The sequence below is a fragment of the Pistacia vera genome, unplaced genomic scaffold (assembly GCF_008641045.1).
Source record: "Pistacia vera cultivar Batoury unplaced genomic scaffold, PisVer_v2 Contig52, whole genome shotgun sequence".
NCBI classification, from domain to species: Eukaryota; Viridiplantae; Streptophyta; class Magnoliopsida; order Sapindales; family Anacardiaceae; genus Pistacia; species Pistacia vera.
Window position 1 is genome coordinate 1,828,921 of NW_022196357.1, and position 22,545 is coordinate 1,851,465.

General features: G+C 33.7%; 1 protein-coding gene across 1 annotated transcript; it reads right to left on the reverse strand.

The window, feature by feature from the left end:
* Positions 1-6,666: 6,666 nt before the first annotated feature.
* Positions 6,667-11,284, reverse strand: LOC116106572 (probable ADP-ribosylation factor GTPase-activating protein AGD8). The gene is given in 10 exon segments (XM_031392945.1): positions 6,667-6,904; positions 7,038-7,139; positions 7,739-7,864; positions 8,375-8,629; positions 8,774-9,227; positions 10,913-10,950; positions 10,953-11,002; positions 11,005-11,032; positions 11,142-11,158; positions 11,161-11,284. Coding segments are annotated over 10 exon segments (1,227 nt in total). The 5' UTR covers positions 11,210-11,284; the 3' UTR covers positions 6,667-6,796.
* Between the last annotated feature and the right edge of the window lie 11,261 nt (positions 11,285-22,545).

The window sequence follows — 22,545 nt, forward strand, 5'->3', positions numbered from 1 at the left end:
TAATTATTTTGAATCTTTTTTCACTTGATTAGGATTTAGGGCGAACAGAAAATAATAATAATACACTAAAATACAAGGCAATCATGAGCTTTTTGGTTTGCGTTTTCACATCTGAGGCTACGCAAACCCATCCCAAATTCCATCTATTATCTCACCTTTATCCAATACATAACTTGTATGATCTTTAGGGTGTGTTTGATTCAGGGAATGTTATATTAATGAAAAAATTAGAGGTGCGTTTGACTTATTATTTCTGCCCATATTCCCAATCCTATTCTCCAAATAATGTTTGGCACATTATTCCAGAAATATTAGCCTATTTTTTTAATTATTTTGAGACCCCATAAGGTTATTAATTTCATTAAATACCCCCTAAAAAAAGGTTAAAAATTAACAAAAACACTCCCGCGACCCATACTTTCCAGATTTTGGCACCCACCATCGGCGGTAGCCAGAATCTGCCACAACGGTGAATTACCGGCCATTACCGATTGGAACTGGCCGGTAATTCACCGATCTGACCTTTTCCAGCCAGATCCAAAGATATGGTCGTCGTTGACGGCCAAAGATGACCTTCTTTGGCCTTTTTCGATCGTCGACGGCCACATATAGCCATAGATCTGGCCGGAAAAAGCCATAGCGACGCCATACTGGCCAGATCCGGTCGTTATGTGTCGTTACGCAATTTTTCAGCTAGATTGGTGGTCGGAATCTGGCACTACGGGTGGTGGGGGTCTTTTTGTCATTTTACATATTTTTATATATTAGGGTATTTATTAAATTAGCAAACTTAGCGGGTTTTTTTATAAATTTTTAAATTTTACCTCGTAATACTCTCATATTCAATTATCCAATACTATCCCCAAAATCCTATCCAAAATAATAAACCAAACACACCCTAGATTATCTTGAAGATTATTAGGAATGTTTAGGGAAATGTGTTTAGTTGGTTGGAATAAATTGGTAAGTATGTTATATTAATATGGTCGTGCCACAAATTTGGCCATGAAACAGCAGCCATTTCACGGCCAAAGACCTAGAAGTTTCACAACCATATTTGTGGCTGTTTCACGGCAATATCTTTGGCTGTGAAACAGCCAGATTTGGCAGTGTGATCCATAGCTAGAAAAGGTCCTACCGGCGCATGGCCAGCCAAATCCGACCAATCGTGTGCCATTCCGTCGACGCCAGCGGTGGTGGCCAAATCCAACCCTCACCCTTGGGTTACTTTTTTAAATTACAAGGGTATTTATGTCCTAAAAATTTTGTATATAAGGATAAAATAGTCCATCAATATTTTTATAAATTGTCTTTAAAATAAGGGCATTATTGTAACACGTGTTCTCTACTACTATTCTTATAGTTCATACTATGTAAATTATAGATATACACAGCGTATGGAAGATAATGGGCTCAAATTTTTCTTTACTCATAAAATATAATTCTTTACAAATACAAAATACTATGTATTAAAAACTTTATACTTCTTACAAAATATCATAACTGGTGGACAGTAGTGCCAATACTCTCCGCTCCTCGACGTTCATCCGACCGCTGCTCCTATTTCCTGCAAAACAGGGAAGAACAATGGGGTGAGCACAACAATGCTCAGTAAGTAAATCCTTTACTACCTGTCCCCGCAACTCTCTCTTTGGTTCTTTCCTTACTCTATCGTTCTTATATTTCTAATTCTCACTGTTTTTCTCTTTCTTTCTAATACTTTTATTCTCCTTTAACTCTGTTATGCTCTTTTTATTCTTTCTTTCTCTCTGTTCTTCTTCTCTTATTCTTACTCACCATGAAGGAAAATCATGGTTCTCTCTTGTTCTCATCATACTCACCATGAAGGAAAATTATGGTTCTCTCTCTTATTCTCATCATACTCTCACTAACCATGGAAGAAATCATGGTGCATGCATGTATGAGATGTACATGCAACTAATGCAAAAGAACTGCATGTTTCTTTCTTCTACTCTCTATTCTTACTAACTCAAACTCTCTCATTCTTTCTCATACTCTCTCTCTTTCTATCTCATTCTTTCTCAAGCTTTCTCATTCTTTCTTATTCTCTCTATTATCTCATTCTCATTTCTTATAATTCATTTCTACTAACTCGCTCTTTGAATGTCACGGCCCCATCTTACCGGAGGCACGGCCAGGACTTCTCCCGCTCTACGTGACTTCTACTGATTCTCTTTCTGTCTTTCTTTCTCATAACTCTTTTATGTTAACTTTCTGTTGTAGGTCACGGCCTCATCTTACCGGAGGCACGGCTGGGTACTCATCCCACTCTTCGTAACCCTACTCATTGTCTCTCTTTATTCTTTCATGTTTGCTCATTCTTCCTCGCCTGCATGTCACGACCTCATCTTACCGGAGGCACGGCTGGGTGGAGATCACAAAACACCTACCCACTCTTCGTGACTTCTACTCATTCTTTGCCGATCGGACTCGGTCATGCATGGATTCGAAACCTTTGGCCACGTGAGTGTATTCTCTCTCTCTCTGAATGTCACGGCCCCATCTAACCGAAGGCACGGCTGGGGATCACAAAGCACCCACTCTCGTGACTTTACTCATCACTCACGAGTTCCCCATCGCACAACCTACTCTATTCTCTTGTGTAGCACTTTTCTCTCTTTTATTCGCTAGTGCTCAATCTCTCTTTCTCTTTACTATTAGTGTTCTCATTCTCTTTACTCATAGAGTTGCTATTCTCAACATTCTCTACTCTTTCTCACTCAAACTATTACTCATAGTATAGCTTATACTCAAAATTCTCTACTCTTGCTCAAGCTAATACTCATCTCTTCCTCAAGCTAGTACTCATAGTATAGCTTAACTCTTAGAGTAGTCTATTCACAAAGTTCTCTACTCTTTCTTAAGCTACTTCTCAATTCACAATTAATGCACATGGATGGCTCATGCTCAATAATGCACTTAGGAAATGCCAATATGCAATATTGCATCAAAGACAGTCATTTTGCACAAGTCACACTAAAAAAGGCATAACTTGAGTTATACACATTGGATTGCTACGGTTTTTATCTTGTTTTAAAGCTTAGAGACAGGGCTATAATTTTTATGTTTTGGTCTAAACGCAGTTCAATTCGTAAGATGCCCAAAAATCACTCAGAAAGTTACAGCTGTGATAGGGCAGTTTGGTAACATGTTTTCACTTAGGCATTTTATCAAACCACTCATGTGCATACAAAAACTCCTCTATAACTACAACTCTATTTCTTTTTTTAATCATCCATGGGAAGAAACTCCCTTCTATGGACATAATTCCTATCATAGAAGAACACTCCTAAAAAATTTACTCAATCTCCTCCAACTTCATCTCAAACTCATCACACATCAACACTTCTCATAAAGGAAGCATATCCAACAAACACAACATGAATATTCATCTCCACTCAATTTCTCAACAAATAGACATACATCTCTACTCAATTTCTCAACAAACATCATATATACATGCATAAAGAAAATCTCTACTCAAGGATTTCTTAAACTTTAGCTTGAGTTGGATTTACTTACCTCATACTTGAGTAGTCTTCACTAAAACTCTCTACTTTTGTTGGACCTTAGCTTTTCCTTATTTCCTCTTCTTGCGTAGGATCAATTCTTTGTCAAATCCCAACTCAAAACTCTCAAAAATCCCTTGGAAGATTGAGTGAGGAATTGAGAGAAAATGGGAGATGAAGAGGCGGTGGAAATGGGTGAAATGAAGGGGTTTAGAGCACTAAACCCTTATTAGCTCATATAATATACACTCTTTCCCATTTTGCCCTTACTCTTTCTTGAAAATTCTACCTTTATCCTTTAATTCTTTACAAACTCACCCCCATTCTACACTATTCTCCATGAAATTTCCTTTCATTTTAATTCCCACTTTTCCTGCTAATTAGGGGTAGAATGGTCATTTTGCCCTTAGGAAAGAATTCTCTAGAAACTCAAACAAAAACTCAGCCGGCCCTTTGCCGCGGCGAATGATTTTCTGTCACCCCGGCGAAGAATTACAGAACTGACACTGCCATACACAAAGCCAACGTCGCCACGGCGAAGACTGCAACTCCAAAATCCGCTAAGTCTTGATCAATTCCAGGGTAAACACTTAACCAAACCCAAAACATAAACTCAACCAAGGCCAACCAAACAACATGAATAAGATACAACCTCATTTAGGGCAATTCAGTAAACCTTGAGGCCATAACATAAACAATGGCTATGTATCTCAAATGGGGCGTTACAATTATTGTCCTAAAATTTTATTAATAAAGAGTAACATTGTAACAAAAATACGATAACCAAGTAATCTTAAAATACCTAAGAAAATAGAGGTAATCAGACTATCTCCTATATTACTAGTAGTAACTACTATTGGTTTTGGAAGATTATTGAAATCTTATGCTACTTGACAATCAAACGTGGTAATCAAGTAATATAAGATGACATTACCTTAGTAATCTCCTATTAACCCTAGCCAAACACACCGTTAATGAAATTTAATGGTATAATATAGTGTTTAAAAACTCGAACCGACAGGTGAAACTAGTTTAACCGTGACTCGGGACCTTCATTGGGCCAGGTTAACAATTTCCCTATTCCCCCAAAACCATAGAATTTGGGATAATGATCGGCAAACAATTAAAGGTCGGGATGTTGGGGCTTTTGAAGAGGAAGTGCTAGTGAGTGCAATGGTGGCGACCGAATTGGTTTCTAAGGAATTAGTCGACCAGAATTCAAAAAAAAAAACCAACGGTGGCAATAGTCGGCTTTTGCCGGCGATTGGCGAGGTGAACGAGGGTGGGGTGAGATAGGTTTTAGTCAAGAGGTTGAGGGGAGTATTTTCGTGGTGATGGGAGGGTGACGTTGACGGTGGTGAGATCTGGTCGAAATTGGTCAACGTTGGCATTGGTTAGATGTGGCCGAAATCGGTCGATTTTGGCTAGATCTTGGGTAGATCTTCTAGGGTATAGGCTTAAGGAACAATTGTAATTGCATTTGCTGTGTCACCGTTGCAAACTAGTCAATGGCCGATTTGTATTCAGGGTGTGTTTGCTAAATTTCAAACTTGTTAAGACTTAAATGTAATTTTTAGGAGTGTATTTGCCGAATTTTAAAATTTTTGACACCCGGTTTTACCAGCTAGTCAAATCAGTTAAAATGGTCAACCTAAGACCCAACAACTTCGCCGGGTTTCTTCCCGGGTTGGTTATTAAAACATTGGTATAATATAACGCTAAAAAACCTCAATATGTAAGCATATTGAGAAGAGTAATCAACATTCCCACCCAAGGTTTAGTAAAATCTTAGGTTGGTACCTCTGGTTTCATAAATTCCAGATTCCCACCCTTATATGGATGTCGTAGTGATATTTTAATAGTTGAGGGCTAAAATGGTCTTTTTCTCTTTTCCCTTCCCATTTCTTCTACATCTCCGCCTCCTCCTCCCATCTTCTTCTTTTTCCTCCACATCTCAAAACGGTTGCCGTTTCAAGCCCCCTTGGTTGATTCTGGTGGCGTCTTGACCCCCCGCCACCACCGTTCGATCCTCCAACCCAACCACACCAAACCCCCTCTATCCCCCACCCTGCAGATCCAACAAATCACCCCCTGGCCGTATTTTGAAATCAGTCCAGCCGTCGACCTTTTTGCCGCTTTTCCGACTCTATTTCACCCAAAACCACCGCCATCTGCCTGAACCTCCCACACCAAAACCCTAGCATTTCCTCAATTGAAACAAGTTTTTTTTTTTACGTGTTGTGCAACTGTCCCCAACCGAATTCCCATTGATTCTGATAGCCTCAACCCCAAACGACACCACCCCTGCACTCCCAAACATCTCCCCTTCAAAACCCCTAACCTTCCCAACCACGATTGCCCGTCGTCCACCGTTGCCATTCAAACTTTGGGTTTTGCAAAATCAGTTGAAATTGAAGTTTGATTGAGTTGTGGAATTTATTTTTGATTTGTTTGATTTTTTATTTAGTTTTTTGCTTTTGCATTTTGTCTTTGTTTTTGTATTTTGTTTGATTCTTTATTTTGATTGTTGTGTTGCGGGGAAAGAAGAAGGGCCATTTGAGGTGGTGGTTTGGCCGACTAGTGTTGGTAAAGAAGAAGGGCCGACTGTGGTGATGGTTTGGGATGAGGTTGCTTGGAATGAGAAGTGAAGAAGAGGAGGGGAGACAAAGAAGAAGAAGGTCCAAGCATTTGGTAAAAGAACCCTTTGCCCTTATGTCACAACCCCACAACCCATTCATCACTAACGACGTCCATTTAAGAGTGGGAATCTGAAATTTATAAAATCAAGGGTACCAGCATGAGATTTCACTAAACCTTGGGTGGGAGTAACGTTGTTTACTCCATTGAGAATAAAGAATCACCATCCGAAAAATTTTAAGAGAACAAAACAAACGATTTTAGATACAGCTTAAGTTGCTTTGTAAAGATTTGTTTCCAACCAGAATACTAGAAGATAACATTGTATTAAACTCGCAATTCCTGAAACATCTTAATACACAGCAGGAAACTTGGATTTGGTTTTACAAAGGGGGCATAAAATTTACCATGCGAAACAGAAAAGGCACATATAATTTGTCTCAAAACAAACCCTGTGCTAAAACATAATAAAAGCCCAGGCTGAGATAGGCCTGGAAGAGTTCTAAAAATTTATTTGTCTTCAAAAAGAATTGTATGATCGACTCATTTTACATTCCCTACATAAGAAGTTGGCTGGTAATGTAACAAACTGCAGATATATTTGAGCAAGGACAATATCTATTACATAATTAGAGGATTCTGTCCTGAAGATCTGTCATTAAACTGGATGCCAAGGAGCTTAGCTTCTTCCCAGTCTCTCCGGCAATGTTCTTAAGGGAGGAGATGTCTTGTTGTGCCTGGAAAGAAAATAAGATAATCAAAATAAATAAAAAATAAAAAAGAGAATAAAGCCTAATCTCTCATGGATCTTCATACTCGATAAATTTAATTAGATCAGTTTGCTGGTATCTTAATATTTCATGGTTGTACCTGGAATGAGAGTCGATTGATGAGGTCACTAGCAGCAAGGTCAATAGAGGAATTATCAGCATCGTGACCAAAAAGATCAGCACTAGAGATTGCCGATGAACTCTGGGGATAAAAAATACTTCATTAATGAAATTGAAAACACAATTGAATACGTACATTCCACCTCACTGGACCCCGGAGCAATTTCTATTTGAATTTATGAACAAAAGTAATTTCTAATAGCACATCAACACTAAATTAGCATTCAAGTTTCATGGATGAATACACTAAACAAAATGCTAGCAACAAAAAGACATGTTTAGTAATTTCCATAAGTTAGATGTTTCCAGAAGTCAGGTTGAGAAAATTATGCAGGTTGAAGGTGTTTTAAACCTTGTTAATTTATCATTTAATAAGCCATGCTAGACCATTGATTGATGATTGTGTTCATTATCAACCCCCATAGACACTTCGAAGTTAAACTCTCCACCTCTCACAAACCCAGCCCACCCAACCCTGGAAAAAAAAAGGTCATTTGTGACACCACAAAGAGTTCATATTTAAAGTCATCTTACGAAACTCTTCTGATATTTTAACATTTGTTAGCTAAAACAACTACAGCATAATATATGGAATGATAGCATCTGCATCAAGAAAAAATGTAACTTGAAACAAAATTATGAATAAAATTTTTCAAACAAGTTAAGAGTAAGAGCACGTACAGAGAACTTCTGCAAAGTAACTTGAGAATCAAGGTCCATAGCTTTGCTTTGATCCCCAAAAAATTGGGCTGATGATATAGCTTTTGCATTTGAGAACTTCTTCCTTGCTTCATCAGTTTCTTGAATCTGATAATACAGTAATATAAGGATGAAGTAAGAATAATACAGTAGAATCACATGCATCATTCAAGCAAAGTCATAACTAACAGGGTGAACCAAACCAAATGACATAATATTTGTGACAGAAAATGAAAAGACTACTTTTTGTGGCAGCCCCAACACACCCAATGTTGAAAAAGAAAGGACCAGAAAACAACAAGCTTTATCATTCTATATCAAAAGAAATCCATATTGACTTTGCACTAAATCTCATATCACATAAGTCATAAAACAAATGTTAGAAAAACACAACCCAGAGCAAGGGGGGATTTACAGAGGGATACCAGACATCAGTAGTTTTCGGATTTCATGTTTGAGAAGTTACAAATTAACTTTCGTTTTTGCATGCACATATGTACATATTACCATATTCCTCAAGTGTTTAGGTCCAGTTAATTCGACTTTTCATTGATATATTTGTGAATGTCAAGTCTTCTGCCCTTGCCTTAATCTGAGGAAGACAGCCAAGAAGCTTACCTGCACTTTTGAGGAACTAGCTTTCTTTTGAAAACCATTGTCCATTCCATAATCTGCAAAGAAGCTTGTTGACTTTGGTGGAGCTACATGGCTAAGCACTTGAGGGCCACCAGAACTCAACTCAGCAGATTGGACATTTTCCACATACTCGAAGCGAGATGCAAAAGACGAACCAGCAGGCGGAGTGTTGCTAGTTGATGTGGCAACTGGGACAGTTGGTTCTTCAGGTTTCTGGTCATAGAGACTTTCACTTGTCTGCATTACATAAGAATGTTTTACTAAGACAAGAATTGAATCAAACATGAAAAACACAAAATAAATAGCAAATGCAGTTGTCCTCTATGTTACATTCTCTTGCAGCTAAAATAATTGTATAGAGAGGAAACCACTAATATCTACCTTTGTAGTAAGCTTTCGTGCACCAAGGCCACTAGTCTTCCCTGTTCTCTTCGCACCAAGAGGCTTTTTGACAGTACTGGCAACAACTGTATGAGAAACTTTTGGTGAAACAGGGACATCATGAATTTCTTGCTTTCCCACATGACTTTCTTGCCTTCCTATACAACTTTCTTTTGGATCTTCCAGGATCTTAACATCTGAAAGTCCATTAGCTGCTTGTGCCAACTGAGAAGCAACAGGTGATGATGGTAAACCCACCTCTTCTGCCATACTTTTAGCAACTTCTTTCGCAAGTATCTGCTTGTACATCTCAGCAGCTCTTGAAGTATACTTGGCCTCAATTTTGCCCCCACCATTCCATCCATGCTGCTTAAAAAAAGCCTGTGCACGGTTGTTACCTCCAAACATCATCGTTTTCAACTGCTCAGTACTCCATGAGTCTAAATTTGTCGACCTATATGAATAGACAAAATTAATAATAATTAAGGAAGAGAAAAAGAAAAAAGAAAGAAAAGTCACCAATATATTTATTTCATAATAGGCGTGTTAATAAAACACATAATTATATGGAGTCATACTTGATCAGTTAATAGCTGGGGGCTACAGGGAAAGACATCCCTTTGAAAAAAAAGATAACAATTATTCTTAGCTGAAATGAGGACTCCATCCTTCTGCTTTCTTCATTAAATAGCATAGATAATATACATGCTGCATCACTATATTTACCCGGGAAAATCGATGATAACTCAACTAGATAGGATTACAGAACAGAAAGCAAATACGGTGGCTGATCAGCATCAACCAATTAAGCATTTTCTTCATACAAATAAAAAAATAAAAAGCTAATTTTCAACAAAACACAGAATCAAATTGAAATTGAAAACAATCAAGGGACTAAAGCGAAGAGAATGTGGTTAAGAAAAAATTAACAAATGATTTCAAACTGATGTCATAATTTAAGGAGCTTAAGTAATGTTGCAAGAATTGTCTTTCTTTCAGTAAAATCTAAGAGATAGAATTTTTTGTCAATTAAACTTAATAGATCCTAAGAATATTTAATGCAGTAATTCTACTTCAAAACATACTTCCAAACTATAAACCATAGCCAGTCACACATATAAACATACCCCACTCCTTAGTAAGAGCCTCTGAAGAACATTTCAGATTTTCAAAGTAGTAATTAATATATATACCAGTTCAACAAAGATTTCAAACTTTACCCTTTCACACTAAAACTAAAATTCTTAGAAGAAATTTCAACAATGGAAAGAGGCATGATTTGGCACTAATCTTTCAACCTTAACATGGAGAATCATTTAGGGATAACAAGGAGGGAGTGAAGCCAATCACTATAACATGCATTTAAACTATTAAGTTGAGAAAGTATTTAAAATGAAAAACAAAAAGACAAAGGGCAGCCTTCCAAAGTTTGTTGATATGAAATTATACACCAACTCATCTCTAATTGACAATTATTAAACACCAACACAAACCATAAATTAGACCAAACGCCAAATACCGTCATAAATCAATAATGAATGATAGATCACAATCTATCAGTCAGATCTAAACAACCACAAACAATTTCAAGGCATCACAAGCATAAACTCTGCCCCAGCAAATGTTAAACGAGCCCTAAACTGCTAACTTCTAACCAAAAATTTACTTATATCATCAAGTTATCGTTGCTTGAAAGACACATGTTCATGATTAAGAGAGATCATGTAGAAACGATCAAAGAAGTTCAAAATATCAGAAGAGCTAAAAATGTTGGAAAGAGTAGACACAATTAAACAAAAAATTAGATTTTGGCAGAAGCAATGCTTGCAACTGAAGCAGTTATCACCAAATCCCCAATGCCTAAACAGATCACATAACCCTGAACTCAAATAACCATCCATTTTAACGCAATAATCAAAATACAATAGCACATTACAATTTAAAAGCAACAACGTCGTGATCCAACCAACAAAAATAGCCGATCGCTACAACATAATTTTGATCGTACGTAGTCGAATTCGTCTACAAACATATAAATATAATGCAGAAAATTTTATACATTAAAATAATAAAGAATTACAATAAGGTTTGCTAAATAAGAAAAAAAAAAATAGAGTCGGAATAATAACAGCATATTACCTAACGAAGCTGATGTGTACACCGAGACTCCGGTGAACACAGCAGAGCAATCGATGCATAGAAAGATCCCGTACGTTACCGACGCCCAGTAGGGTTCTTCGCATTGCAATCAAAACACATCTACAACAAAAACAATTAAAAAAAAAAATTAAAATAACAGCCCAAAATTTTGAAGATCAATAGGAAATTCACAGATCTGAATAGATCCAGAGTACATAGCAACACTCACCTTGTTATCGGATTCGCTTTGAGTTTTCTGAAAACGGTGTTCTTGTCCATAGGATTATCGGACGCCATGAGAAGAAGATGATCAAATTGAATAAAATAAAACAAAAATAGAGAGGGTGGAAAAGGAAAGTATATTTGCTGGTTCATAGGAGATTGAACTTGAAGAGGTGCGATGAAACACACCCCTCAGCTAAATAAGTGAAACCGCAAACGCTAAATGCTATTTGCGTTTTTAATTAAATTGGGAGATTCAATTTTTTTTATTATTATTATTAGGTGGATAGTTTGTAAATCAAAAATGTCCTACAGGTTTAACAAGTGTATGGTGGTTTGTCGTTATTTGCTTTAATAGCAAGGAGAGAGACGTAAATAGCCTTTGCTGTTTGGTTATCTGATTACTGGATTCATTCTGTATGGAAAAAAAAAAAATGCTTAATTTCTCTAAATATTTAATTGATTAAAATTAATATTTTGAACGGAATGTAAAGTTATTAATACAATAGAACCAGCATGTTCTGGGAACTGAATAGAGGTATGCTATGGAGGGCAGAGGTGCTTAGGCTGTTGAAAGAGATGTTAAAAACCTAACCAACATAATTGAAATTACGCCAACCCTTATCTTATACATAGTGGATGTGGGATCTTGACACATTAGCAAATAAATCAAAAATATATATATATATTTTCTTAAAGGGGGGCATGTCTTGCTGTGATTGGAAGATTGCCGATGAACTCTGAGGATAAAAAAACTTATTAATAAATTGAAAACACAAGTGAATCCGTACATTCACCTCAGAGGACCTTCACAGCAGTTTCTATTTGAATTTATGAACAAAAGTAATTATAATAGCACAAAGACATGAATTAGCATTCAAGTTCATGGAGAATATAACACTAAACAAATGCCAGCAACAAAAAGACAGGTTTAGTAGGTTAGATGTTTCCAGAAGTCAGTAGTTGAGAAAATTATGAGGTTAAAGGTGTTTTACCATGTTAATTTATCATTAATAAGCAATGCTAGACGATGATGACGATTGCGTTCATTACCAAACCAATACACAAACTCAAAGTTAAACTCTCCACACTCTCACAACACCCACCCCACCCAACCCTGGAAAAAAAAATGTCATTTGGACACCACAAAGAGTTCATATTAAAGTCATCTTACGAAACTCTTCTGATATTTTAACATTTGTTAGCAAACAACTACAGCATAATCAAGACTGAAAAACTGTGACTTGAAACAAAATTATGAATAAAAAAATTTCAAACGAGTTAGACCACATACAGAGAACTTCTGTAAGAAACTTGAGAATCAATGTCCGTAGTTTGCTCTGAACCCCAAAAAGCACATGCATCATTCAAGCAAAGCCATAGCTAACAGGGGTGAACAAACCAAATGACATAATATTTGTGACAGAAAATGAAAAGACTACTTTTTGTGGCAGCCCCAACACACCCAATGTTGAAAATGAAAGGACCAGAAAACAACAAGTTTTATCATTCTATATCAAAAGAAATCCATATTGACTTTGCACTGAATGTTATAAAAACACAACTCAGAGCAAGGGGGGAATTATAGAGGGATATCAGAAATCAGTGTTTTTGGGTTTCAGTTGAGAAGTTACAAATTAACTTTCGTTTTGCCGCAAAGATGTAAATCACCATATTCCTCAAGTGTTTATGTCCAGTTAATTTGACTTTTCATTGATATATTTGTGCATGTCAAGTCTTTTGCCCTTGCCTTAATCTGAGGAAGACAGCCAAGAAGCTTACCTGTACTTCTGAGGAACTAGCTTTCTTTTGAAAGCCATTGTCCATTCCATAATCTGCAAAGAAGCTTGTTGACTTTGGTGGAGCTACATAACTAAGCACACATTTTCCACATACTCAAAGCGAGATGCAAAAGACGAACCAGCAGGCGGAGTGTTGCTAGTTGATGTGGGAACTGGGACAGTTGGTTCTTCAGGTTTCTGGTCATAGAGACTTTCACTTGTCTGCATTACATAAAAATGTTTTACTAAGACAAGAATTGAATCAAACATGAAAAACACAAAATAAATAGCAAATGCAGTTGTCCTTTATGTTAGATACTCCTGCAGCTAAAATAATTGTATCGAGAGGAAACCACCAATAGCTAGCTTTGTAATAAGCTTTCGTGCACCAAGGCCACCAGTCTGCCCTGTTCTCTTCGCACCAAGAGGCTTTTTGACAGTACTGGTAACAACCGTACGAGAAACTTTTGGTGAAACAGGGACATCATGAGTTTCTTGTCTTTCTATACTACTTTCTTTCGGATCTTCCAGGATCTTAACATCCAAAAGTCCATTAGCTTCTTGTGCCGACTGAGAAGCAACAGGTGATGATGGTAAACCCACCTCTTCTTCCATACTAAGGTTCTTCGCATTGCAATCAAAACACACCTTGTTACCGGATTTCGCTTTGAGTTTTCTGAAAACTGTGTTCTTGTCCATGGGATTATCGGAGGCCATGAGAAGAAGACGATCAAATTGAATAAAATTAAAATTAAAATAGAGAGGGTGGAAAAGGAAAGTTGATTTGCTGGTTCAAATAGGCGATTCTGAAGAGATGCGATGAAACACCTCCTCAGCTAAATAAGAGAAACCGCAAACGATGACTGCAAGGTGAATTTAGTCATGCCCAAAATCATATTCTGAAGAAGTGCGATGAAACACCTCCTTAGCTACTTGGTTCAGTTGAGAATGGAGTCGCCATAAGCTGTCTGATCAGGTACGTGACCCAGTATAAACAAATTGGCCCATTTGAGATATTTGGACTTTTCCCTGGACTCTTTGTAAGCCCCGAAATCAATTTTAAAAAAAAAAACCACCGTAAATTGACCCAGATAAAACTTCAAGGGGGAATCGATGATTGCATCTTGAATGACTTTGATAATCAACTAATTCATGATGATTAAACTTAAATTTATCTTCTGAATGGGATGATTTTGAATTGGGTCTCATTAGCCCAATGAGAATCTTATTGGGTTGGGCTGGAATTCCGATTTATCAGCAGTAATTGACAATTGCATAATTTATAATAAATAATTATTTAAAAAAAGAGTTTTAATTTATAAATTATAATATTCAACATTATTTTTATCGTACAAAATATTAGGCGAAGGTATTCAAACATCCTTATCTTATTCCCAAAAGTCTACAAAGGCAGGTATTATAAAATAGTATTTGTTGTAGTTATCATTGAAGTTACATGGATTATATCAGATATGTCCCTTCATTTGTATTTTGGGCTTTCATCTATCCCGTTGGCCCAAAATCCAAAGACCCGAAAAACTTAGGGTGAGGAAGGGTGGTCTCTTTAAAGTTTATTAAATCATAATTCATTTGAAAATTAGAGGATTTGTTTAAAATGACGCATGATTCCTCGTGCACAACGTGCAGAAGAACTAATGGAGAGCACTTACCATTGAATTAAATACTTATGGGACCCCATTCTCAATAATAGTTTTCAAATCTAAAATGATTTCATATTTTTTGAGATTTTACCTGTCATAAAAAATAAGTTAAATAAATAAACTCTCATATTATGTTTTATGACCAAATAGAATTTTTTTTTTTTTTTTTTTAACAATACTAATAAAATGAGGCACGTGATCATTAATTTTCCGAAAGAGCATGCAAACCCACTTCCATTCATCTTCTGTTTCTGTATGACAGTTCACAAACTCAAAGTTAGGATTCAGACATACATGTAAAGTGTAAACTAGGTGAAAGTCCGACGCATTGCACGGGTATGTTTATTGCTTGTATATCAAATATTATTATTTGTATATAAGATAATGTTGTTTATGAAAGTGATTTTGATACCAAGTTTGTTTGAAGAATTGGATGTTTGAATTTGTCGATATCTACTACAAAGTTACAGACATTATATAGGTGGAGAACGATGCACTGAATCTCCTAATTATGTTAGTTATAGATTACACAATATACTGATATAATTAAAAGATTACACAATATAAAGAGTATTATAAGACTGACAAAAATAATATTAGAAAATATTTGTGATAGTATTTATGTGAATGTGCACGGTTTGTATTGAAGTAAATTTAATGTTGAATTGATAATTAAAGCAATAAATAATAAAGAAAATAAGAATAGCATTTGATATAAATATTACATGTGTGAAATATATATTTAAATTGACTCTAGGGGTAAGTTTATTGCTTGTATTTCAAGTATTGTTTTTTATATACAATATAGTGTGTTTATGAAAGTGGCTTTGATAACATGTTTGTTAGAAGAATTGGATGTTTCAATTGGTTGCTATCTACTATAGAGTTATAAGCATTATGTAGGTAGAAAACGATACACTGAATCTCCTAATTATGTCTGTTACAAATTACATGATATATTGACATAATTAAGAGATTATATAATATAAAAAGTATCCTAAGGCTGACAAAAATAATATAATAGAAAATATTTGTGATAGTATTGATGTGAATATGAATGGTTTGTATTGAAGTTGATTTAGTGTTGAATTAATAATTAAAGCAATAAATAATAAAGAAATTAAGAATAGCAATTTGATATAAATATTACATATGTGAAATATATATTTAAATAATTACACGTGATTCAGTGTATGCCAATTTAATCCAAATAAGTAATATTAAATAGTATGATTAATATTATTTTGTAATTAACCTATTTTAACCCGCAGTTGGACCAACGTTAGTGTGTCGAACCACTAGTGCAACTGATTTTGTGTGAAAGTTGGGTTAACACTTTTCTTGGGTTCCTTTTTTTTCTTTTTTTCGTTTATTTCATTTCTCTCTAATTCCTTTACAAAGTTTTAGTGTGCCAAACCACTGGTCTGACCTTGTGTAAAAACCGGATTACTACTTTTTTAGGGTTCCTATCTTTTCCTTTATTTCATTCCTCTCTAATTCTTATACCAATTTCTCTCCTCATTAGCTTTGTTTCTTGTGTTGTTGACGATTCTTTCTAAGACACTTGTAGTGTTTGTTTCAAGCACTTTTCCACTGCCAACCCAGCCTCTATAAAACTCATCTTTCTTTTTAATATATCAAATTAAAGTTGTGTCTATCTAGTTTCCAATGTTTCAATCCGTTCATCAATGAAACTTTTATTAAGCAAGTTATGACCAATTTACTATTGATTGTTTAATAAAAACCGAGAAACAGAGGAAAGCGAAATGTTTATGTATCATAGAAACATCATCGACTTGATTCCATTCCAATACATGAATCTTTTATTGTAAACAACAGCAACAAAAAATAATTGATTTTGATATTAACATAGTGAAGAGGTACGTTTACCGAATTGTTGAGATCAACTGTATTGTTGAAACCATGTAACATAATGTGGCAATAGGCGACCGACGATGTCATGATGGAATGGTATCATATCACATAAATAATGATAGATATTGAATGAGAATTTGAAACGTTTGTATTTATGTGAATATGAAGAGACAAACATGAATCTATAAATATTTTTATTTGAACAAACAAAGTTTTAAGTAGACATTTGGGATGCCACTATTTGATATCATATCTTTTCGACTAGAATTTGAAGGGTCTACAATTATCTAAATTCTGCATAAAATATATCAAATTAAAGCCGGTTTGTCTAGTTTCCACTATTACAATCCGTTCATCAATTGAACTTTTATTAAATAAGTTATGATCAATTTACTACTAACTGTTTAGTGGAAGCTGAGAAACAAATGACAGCAAAATTTATTCAGATAATGGTTCAGCAGCAAGGCATATTCCATATCAAAGGCAACATATAATATATCAAATTAAAATCTCGTCTGTCTAGTTTCCAATGCTTCAATCCTTTCATCAATTGGACTCTTATTGAGCAAGTTATGACCAATTTACTACTGCATATTTAGTAAATTTATGTTATTTCTAAAATCTCAAGAAATTTTTTGATATTTTATTAAGCCTAAACAAACCCTAAATGAATAACAAAACTCGTAATAATATTATAACAATATCGATATATTTTCCTTATCGTTGCAGCATTTTATATGTTAAAATAAGCAACAAAAAGTCAATTTAATAGTATTCATTAATTCATAATTAAATAAATTCTACTGGTTGCCTAACAAAACAACAAAAACTTGTATTAACTCTGAAAGGAGATTTTTATTATTCAATTAAATCTGAAAAGAAAGTTGAAATAATTAACCCTGCCGATAAATAATAAGATAATACAATTCAGTTTTGGATCCTAAGAAGGGTAATATGATAGATGCAGAATTTGGATGAATTGTATGTTTGTATATATAATTGCACAAATTAATTACTAAGTTAATGTAAAATTATTATGTATAGAGAGATTGCGTAAAACATCTATAAACTACAATCTCTTCTCACAAACTTTTTCTCATAACTTCGATATAATAGCTTGCAATTAGTCAGTCGTAATTTATCACGGAAGACTCATTTTAAGGTTAAGTCTGCAATTTTACACTATTTAAAGCTGCTTTTCAATGGTGTCACGGTAGGATGACACAAACAAAGCTATTTCCTATAGTTGCTAGAACACATATTAATTATTATCTTGCAATGGAATTTTTTAATTGTTGTACAAAGTATTGATGGAAACAGCACAATTAAGAAATATATTAATAAAAAGAAAGAAAAAAAAATAACAAACCTCTTTTATTGTTTACTCATGATCTTTGGTACCGGAATGGCCGAATCTGCTGCATACTTACAGGTTATGGAAGTAAGTGAATTGAAAATCTGAAAGAAGATTATTGGACCAAATGAAATCTACAGCTGAAGAAACTTTCCCATCTTCATATCTGTAAAACAACACAGACGTAAAATGTCAATTCCAAATCATACAATTGCTTATAAAATATAGAATAATAATAATCATATGATTCTTAACCCAAGGAAACTTGAAAAAAAAAAAAAAAAAAAAAATTAAAAACAATTCAAGAAAAATCAACACACAGCGGCTCATCACCAGATCCATACAAATAGATATACATAAGTGGAGGGATATATAGATTGATGTTAGATGAATATGAAGAGATTAAATACATCCACCAAACGTCAAATATATAACCAAAAATCTTACACATTCACATATCTTACATCATCACCAATTAAATGCACCACATGTCAAACAATCATCTAACATGTCAAAATTCACCAATTTTAAAGTTTTAAAAATATATAGATAGATAAATTATGATAATTGGGTTAGTGAATGTGTTGGCCAACATGTAACCTAGCTACATCAACACTTGTTAGTTATTGCGTTTTGCACTAAAAGAGTCTTTTACGCTCTATATTAAAACCCGGACCGACTGATCGGATCAGTTAGACCAAGACCCAGTAGCTTCTCTAGTCTGGTTCAGGGTTTAGGGGGGTATTTATAATATTTCAAATTTATAGGGATAATTTTATTTGTTAGGGGTGTTTTGGAGATATATCAAAAGTTTAGGGATCAATTAGTAATTTTTTGGAGTATTTTTTAAATAAATACAAATTTTAGGGACTAATTTAAATTTTTTTAGGGATATTTTTGTAATATACTAAAATTTAAGAGATTAATATGTAATTTTTAAAAAATTAAATTATTGCTGATGTCACCGATCCAACCGATTGACCCCTGACTCGGATAACAAAACGGGTTATCCTCTTATCCAAGTTTTAAAATAATGCTTTTCCGTATAATAAATATAAACCTCTCCTGATGATATAAGGCCAAACGACAAAGTCAGGTCTCAAATTTTATTATATATTAAGGAATTTCATTTATTTATTCATTTTGATAAATTAATTTTATTTTAGTTGTGTACGTCCATCCCTCTTGTCCTTTCTTAAGCATATTTGTACGTGTATATATATAGATATTATTAAGTCATGTAATTTTATATTTGTATTCTATGTATTGGACATTGTTTTCTGTTGAGAATTTCATGCTTGTCTTTTCTTATTGAGAATAGATTATAACTATAAAATGGTCGTAATTAAATAACTAGACGTAGTTGATGAATGGTCTTATTCTTAAATAATATCATTCATTGCATCCATGCAATGAAATAAACAAAGTTATCCTGACCTTGTTGAAATATTATTATATTCCAAATGTATAAGATTTGGCGTTGATTTGGACTAATTTTGGTGAAGGTGGGCTAATTTTTATTAGTAAGAAAACAATAGCTAAAACAATTAAATAAATGAATAACCCAATAATCCTTTAAAGAAAAGCTAAGATCATTATCGTAGAGCAGTGGGTACATTGAATTTTCTTGCTTTTGTAATATTTAAAAATGATAAGTGAAGAAAGTAGAAGTAGAAATTAATAAAAAATATTATTATTATATATTTATTAATCAGGAATCCGTTCAATGGTCCTAGACATAATGTAAAATGAAGTTTTGTGAAGCTCATTTTCCTCGTGATAGAAAAGGATTTGATTTCGATAATGACATAAAATTTCTCCGGCCATTGGTAGATCTTATAATGTTGAGTGAATGACATTTTCCCATTGAAAGTTTGCCATAATTACATTTAATTAATTTTCTCAAAGTTTATGGGTGAGAAAATGTAATTACAGCAAACCTTATAAGTGTATGATTTTGAAAAGATAAGATTCAGAGATTCCAAACTTTACTAAATATTGAAAATCATTGATATTTGAAAAATAGAACAATATCAGACGAAAAATCATATGAAAGATATCCAGATTTGATGAATTTCGGAAATTCAGTGACCAAAAGTTATTTAATGGGGGAGTACCAAATGCTTCTGGATTCGCCTACAAATTTTTTGTTTTCTAGTTCAGAATCATGAGAGATCTTCCCACTTGATAAAACTGCAATAAAGCTCTTAGAATTGTCAAAATCATCTCAGATTTTGATGAATTAATGGAGGCAAGTAGGCAACAGAAAAGGGGATTTTGATGTTTTTAATTAAGCAGGTTTTCCTGATGAAGATATTGACCTAAATTTTTGGCCGGATTCAAAAATGGGAGACAGATAGAGTCAAGTTGAGGTCTGTTATTATTCCCCATAAATGAAATTGGAAGATGAATAAATTATCTGATTTCTCATCAAATTGGACCGATAATTCCCCTGCAGCCCCTCCCGATAAATCCTTACCTCATATGTTTTTTGAGAGGAGGAGACAGCTTTATATGATTATATCCACCGCCACTACTATTCAACAATTGTCACTAGAAGGACAAGCATATCGTTCATTCTTATTCACCACGTTTTAATTCCATGAATAAATGCTTTCACACTTTTTTTTTTTTAAAATAGTGTTTATTTTGAGAGAATTTATAATCATTAAGAAATTAGAATATATATATATTAGCGAATACGGGCACAATAAAAAAAAAGATATTTTTATAAGTATGATACGATAAATAGTAAAAAATATATTTATAAAAATTTAACTATAAAATTTGAATATGAAAAAAATATGATACTGATGTATATGAGTTTAATATGACATATTGTCAATAATACGTTTTGAAAAAATGATAATATCAGTCATGATTTTAGTATTTTTATGAGCGATCTAGTTAAAATCAATATAATATTTTAAATATATGGGTACGGTAAAAAATTGGTAATAGAATTTTATGAATATGATATGATAAATGATGAAAAATATATTTATAAAAATTTAGCAAAAATTCGAATATAAAAATAATTTGTAAATACAACACCTAAGACATATAATTAACAAATAATATGATTGGACTGATAAAATACAAAAAAAAAAAAAAAAAAAAACTATAAATAATATACGAATGATATGATTGTGTTTTATTTGCGAATTTATTAAATATATATGTGTGTGTGAAAAGGAGGAGCTGTGGTTTTGTTTTGGGAGGTGGGATCGGATAAGATCTTGTCTGTTGTAATTAAGAGGAAAAAAAAATTGACATGTCAATAACAAGTGGCAAGGTGTCATTGTATTTTAAACTGTTTTGTACTTGTGAATCAGAATCACGTGTGTGCTGGTATACAAGTGTTACTGTATTGCTCCTCCACCTTCACACACACACAATTATTGACAGCCACTTTAAATTTCATTTTTTTTTTTTGAGATTTTTTTATTAAAATAGAAAATAAGTATTGGTTTAACATGGTATGTATAATAATGTATCTATAAAACCCACGTTAAGACCAAAACAAACAATTAAAGACGAATAAACTTTTTGTAAGCTCTTATCAACTTCACATGAGGACTCAAATCATGTGTTACTTGTGGGATGACCTTTCCTTGACCCCCAACTAATTTCTCTCTTTCTGGATAAGTTTTTTTTTTAAATAGCATTTAAAGCTAGCCATGCGATGTTGGGATTATGAGCGGTGAAGAGTGAAAAATAGACAAATGAGACTTGAATAAATAATTTAGTGAATTAAATTATTATTGAATTGATTATAATTGAATCCATATTGTCTATTTATATTAAAATAACTATAAAATATTTTAATAATATCTAGAATCTCCTAAAAGAGTAAACTCAATATTATTTAACTATTAAAGAAAAACGTATATTTTTCTACCTTATGCATTCCAACAACTGAAGTCATTACTTTTAGTAAGCTAATAAACTAGTATAAGGTAATTATAAAAGCCATCCCCATAATTAATTTTAACAATAATTATCATATATCATTAGAGATATTATAGCTTAGCTGACTGATGCCACTGGTTTTAAATACTTTTATTTATAAGAATGATCACAGTTAAGTTCCAAATATTTATTAATTTGGTTTAATTTTATTCATAAAAATTATTTGAAATTTAATTATTGTCTATTGAAGCTTCGATTACTCATCCACCGTTCCAAATTAAACAAATTTCGAATTGTTTTTTATTTTTATTAAATAAAAACTAAAAAGTCCATAGGCCAAGAGTAAAAGAACAATCTACTAATAAAGAAAAACCAACAATAAGGGACCACGTCATCAGGAAACTGCCACGTAGAATTAAATCGTGCCGCCAAAATTGAAGGCTACAGTTGATCTGAGTAAACTGAAGACTAGACATTCATGGCGGCTTAAAAAAAAAAAAAAGACACGGTGACACTTGGACACGTGAAATTGACGCGTAGATATTATTTATTTAATTAATTTAGAGCATGAAACATGTGCACCTTGCCGCCCTTTCCTCCTTGGTTATATAACTAAATACATTTTTGGCCTTTTGCTCACCAATCACGTTCCTCGTGCATTTTGGCTTTAGCTATCCGAGTTTCAGACATTTGTGGTACACGCGCTTTTTCAAGAAACTTGTTATTACAACAGGATGCCAAAGATATTATACATTCCATTTTTATTCTAAATTTATTTTCCTAATTTTTTTTATAGATAGTATCATTTAAACAAGTTTATTTTAAAAG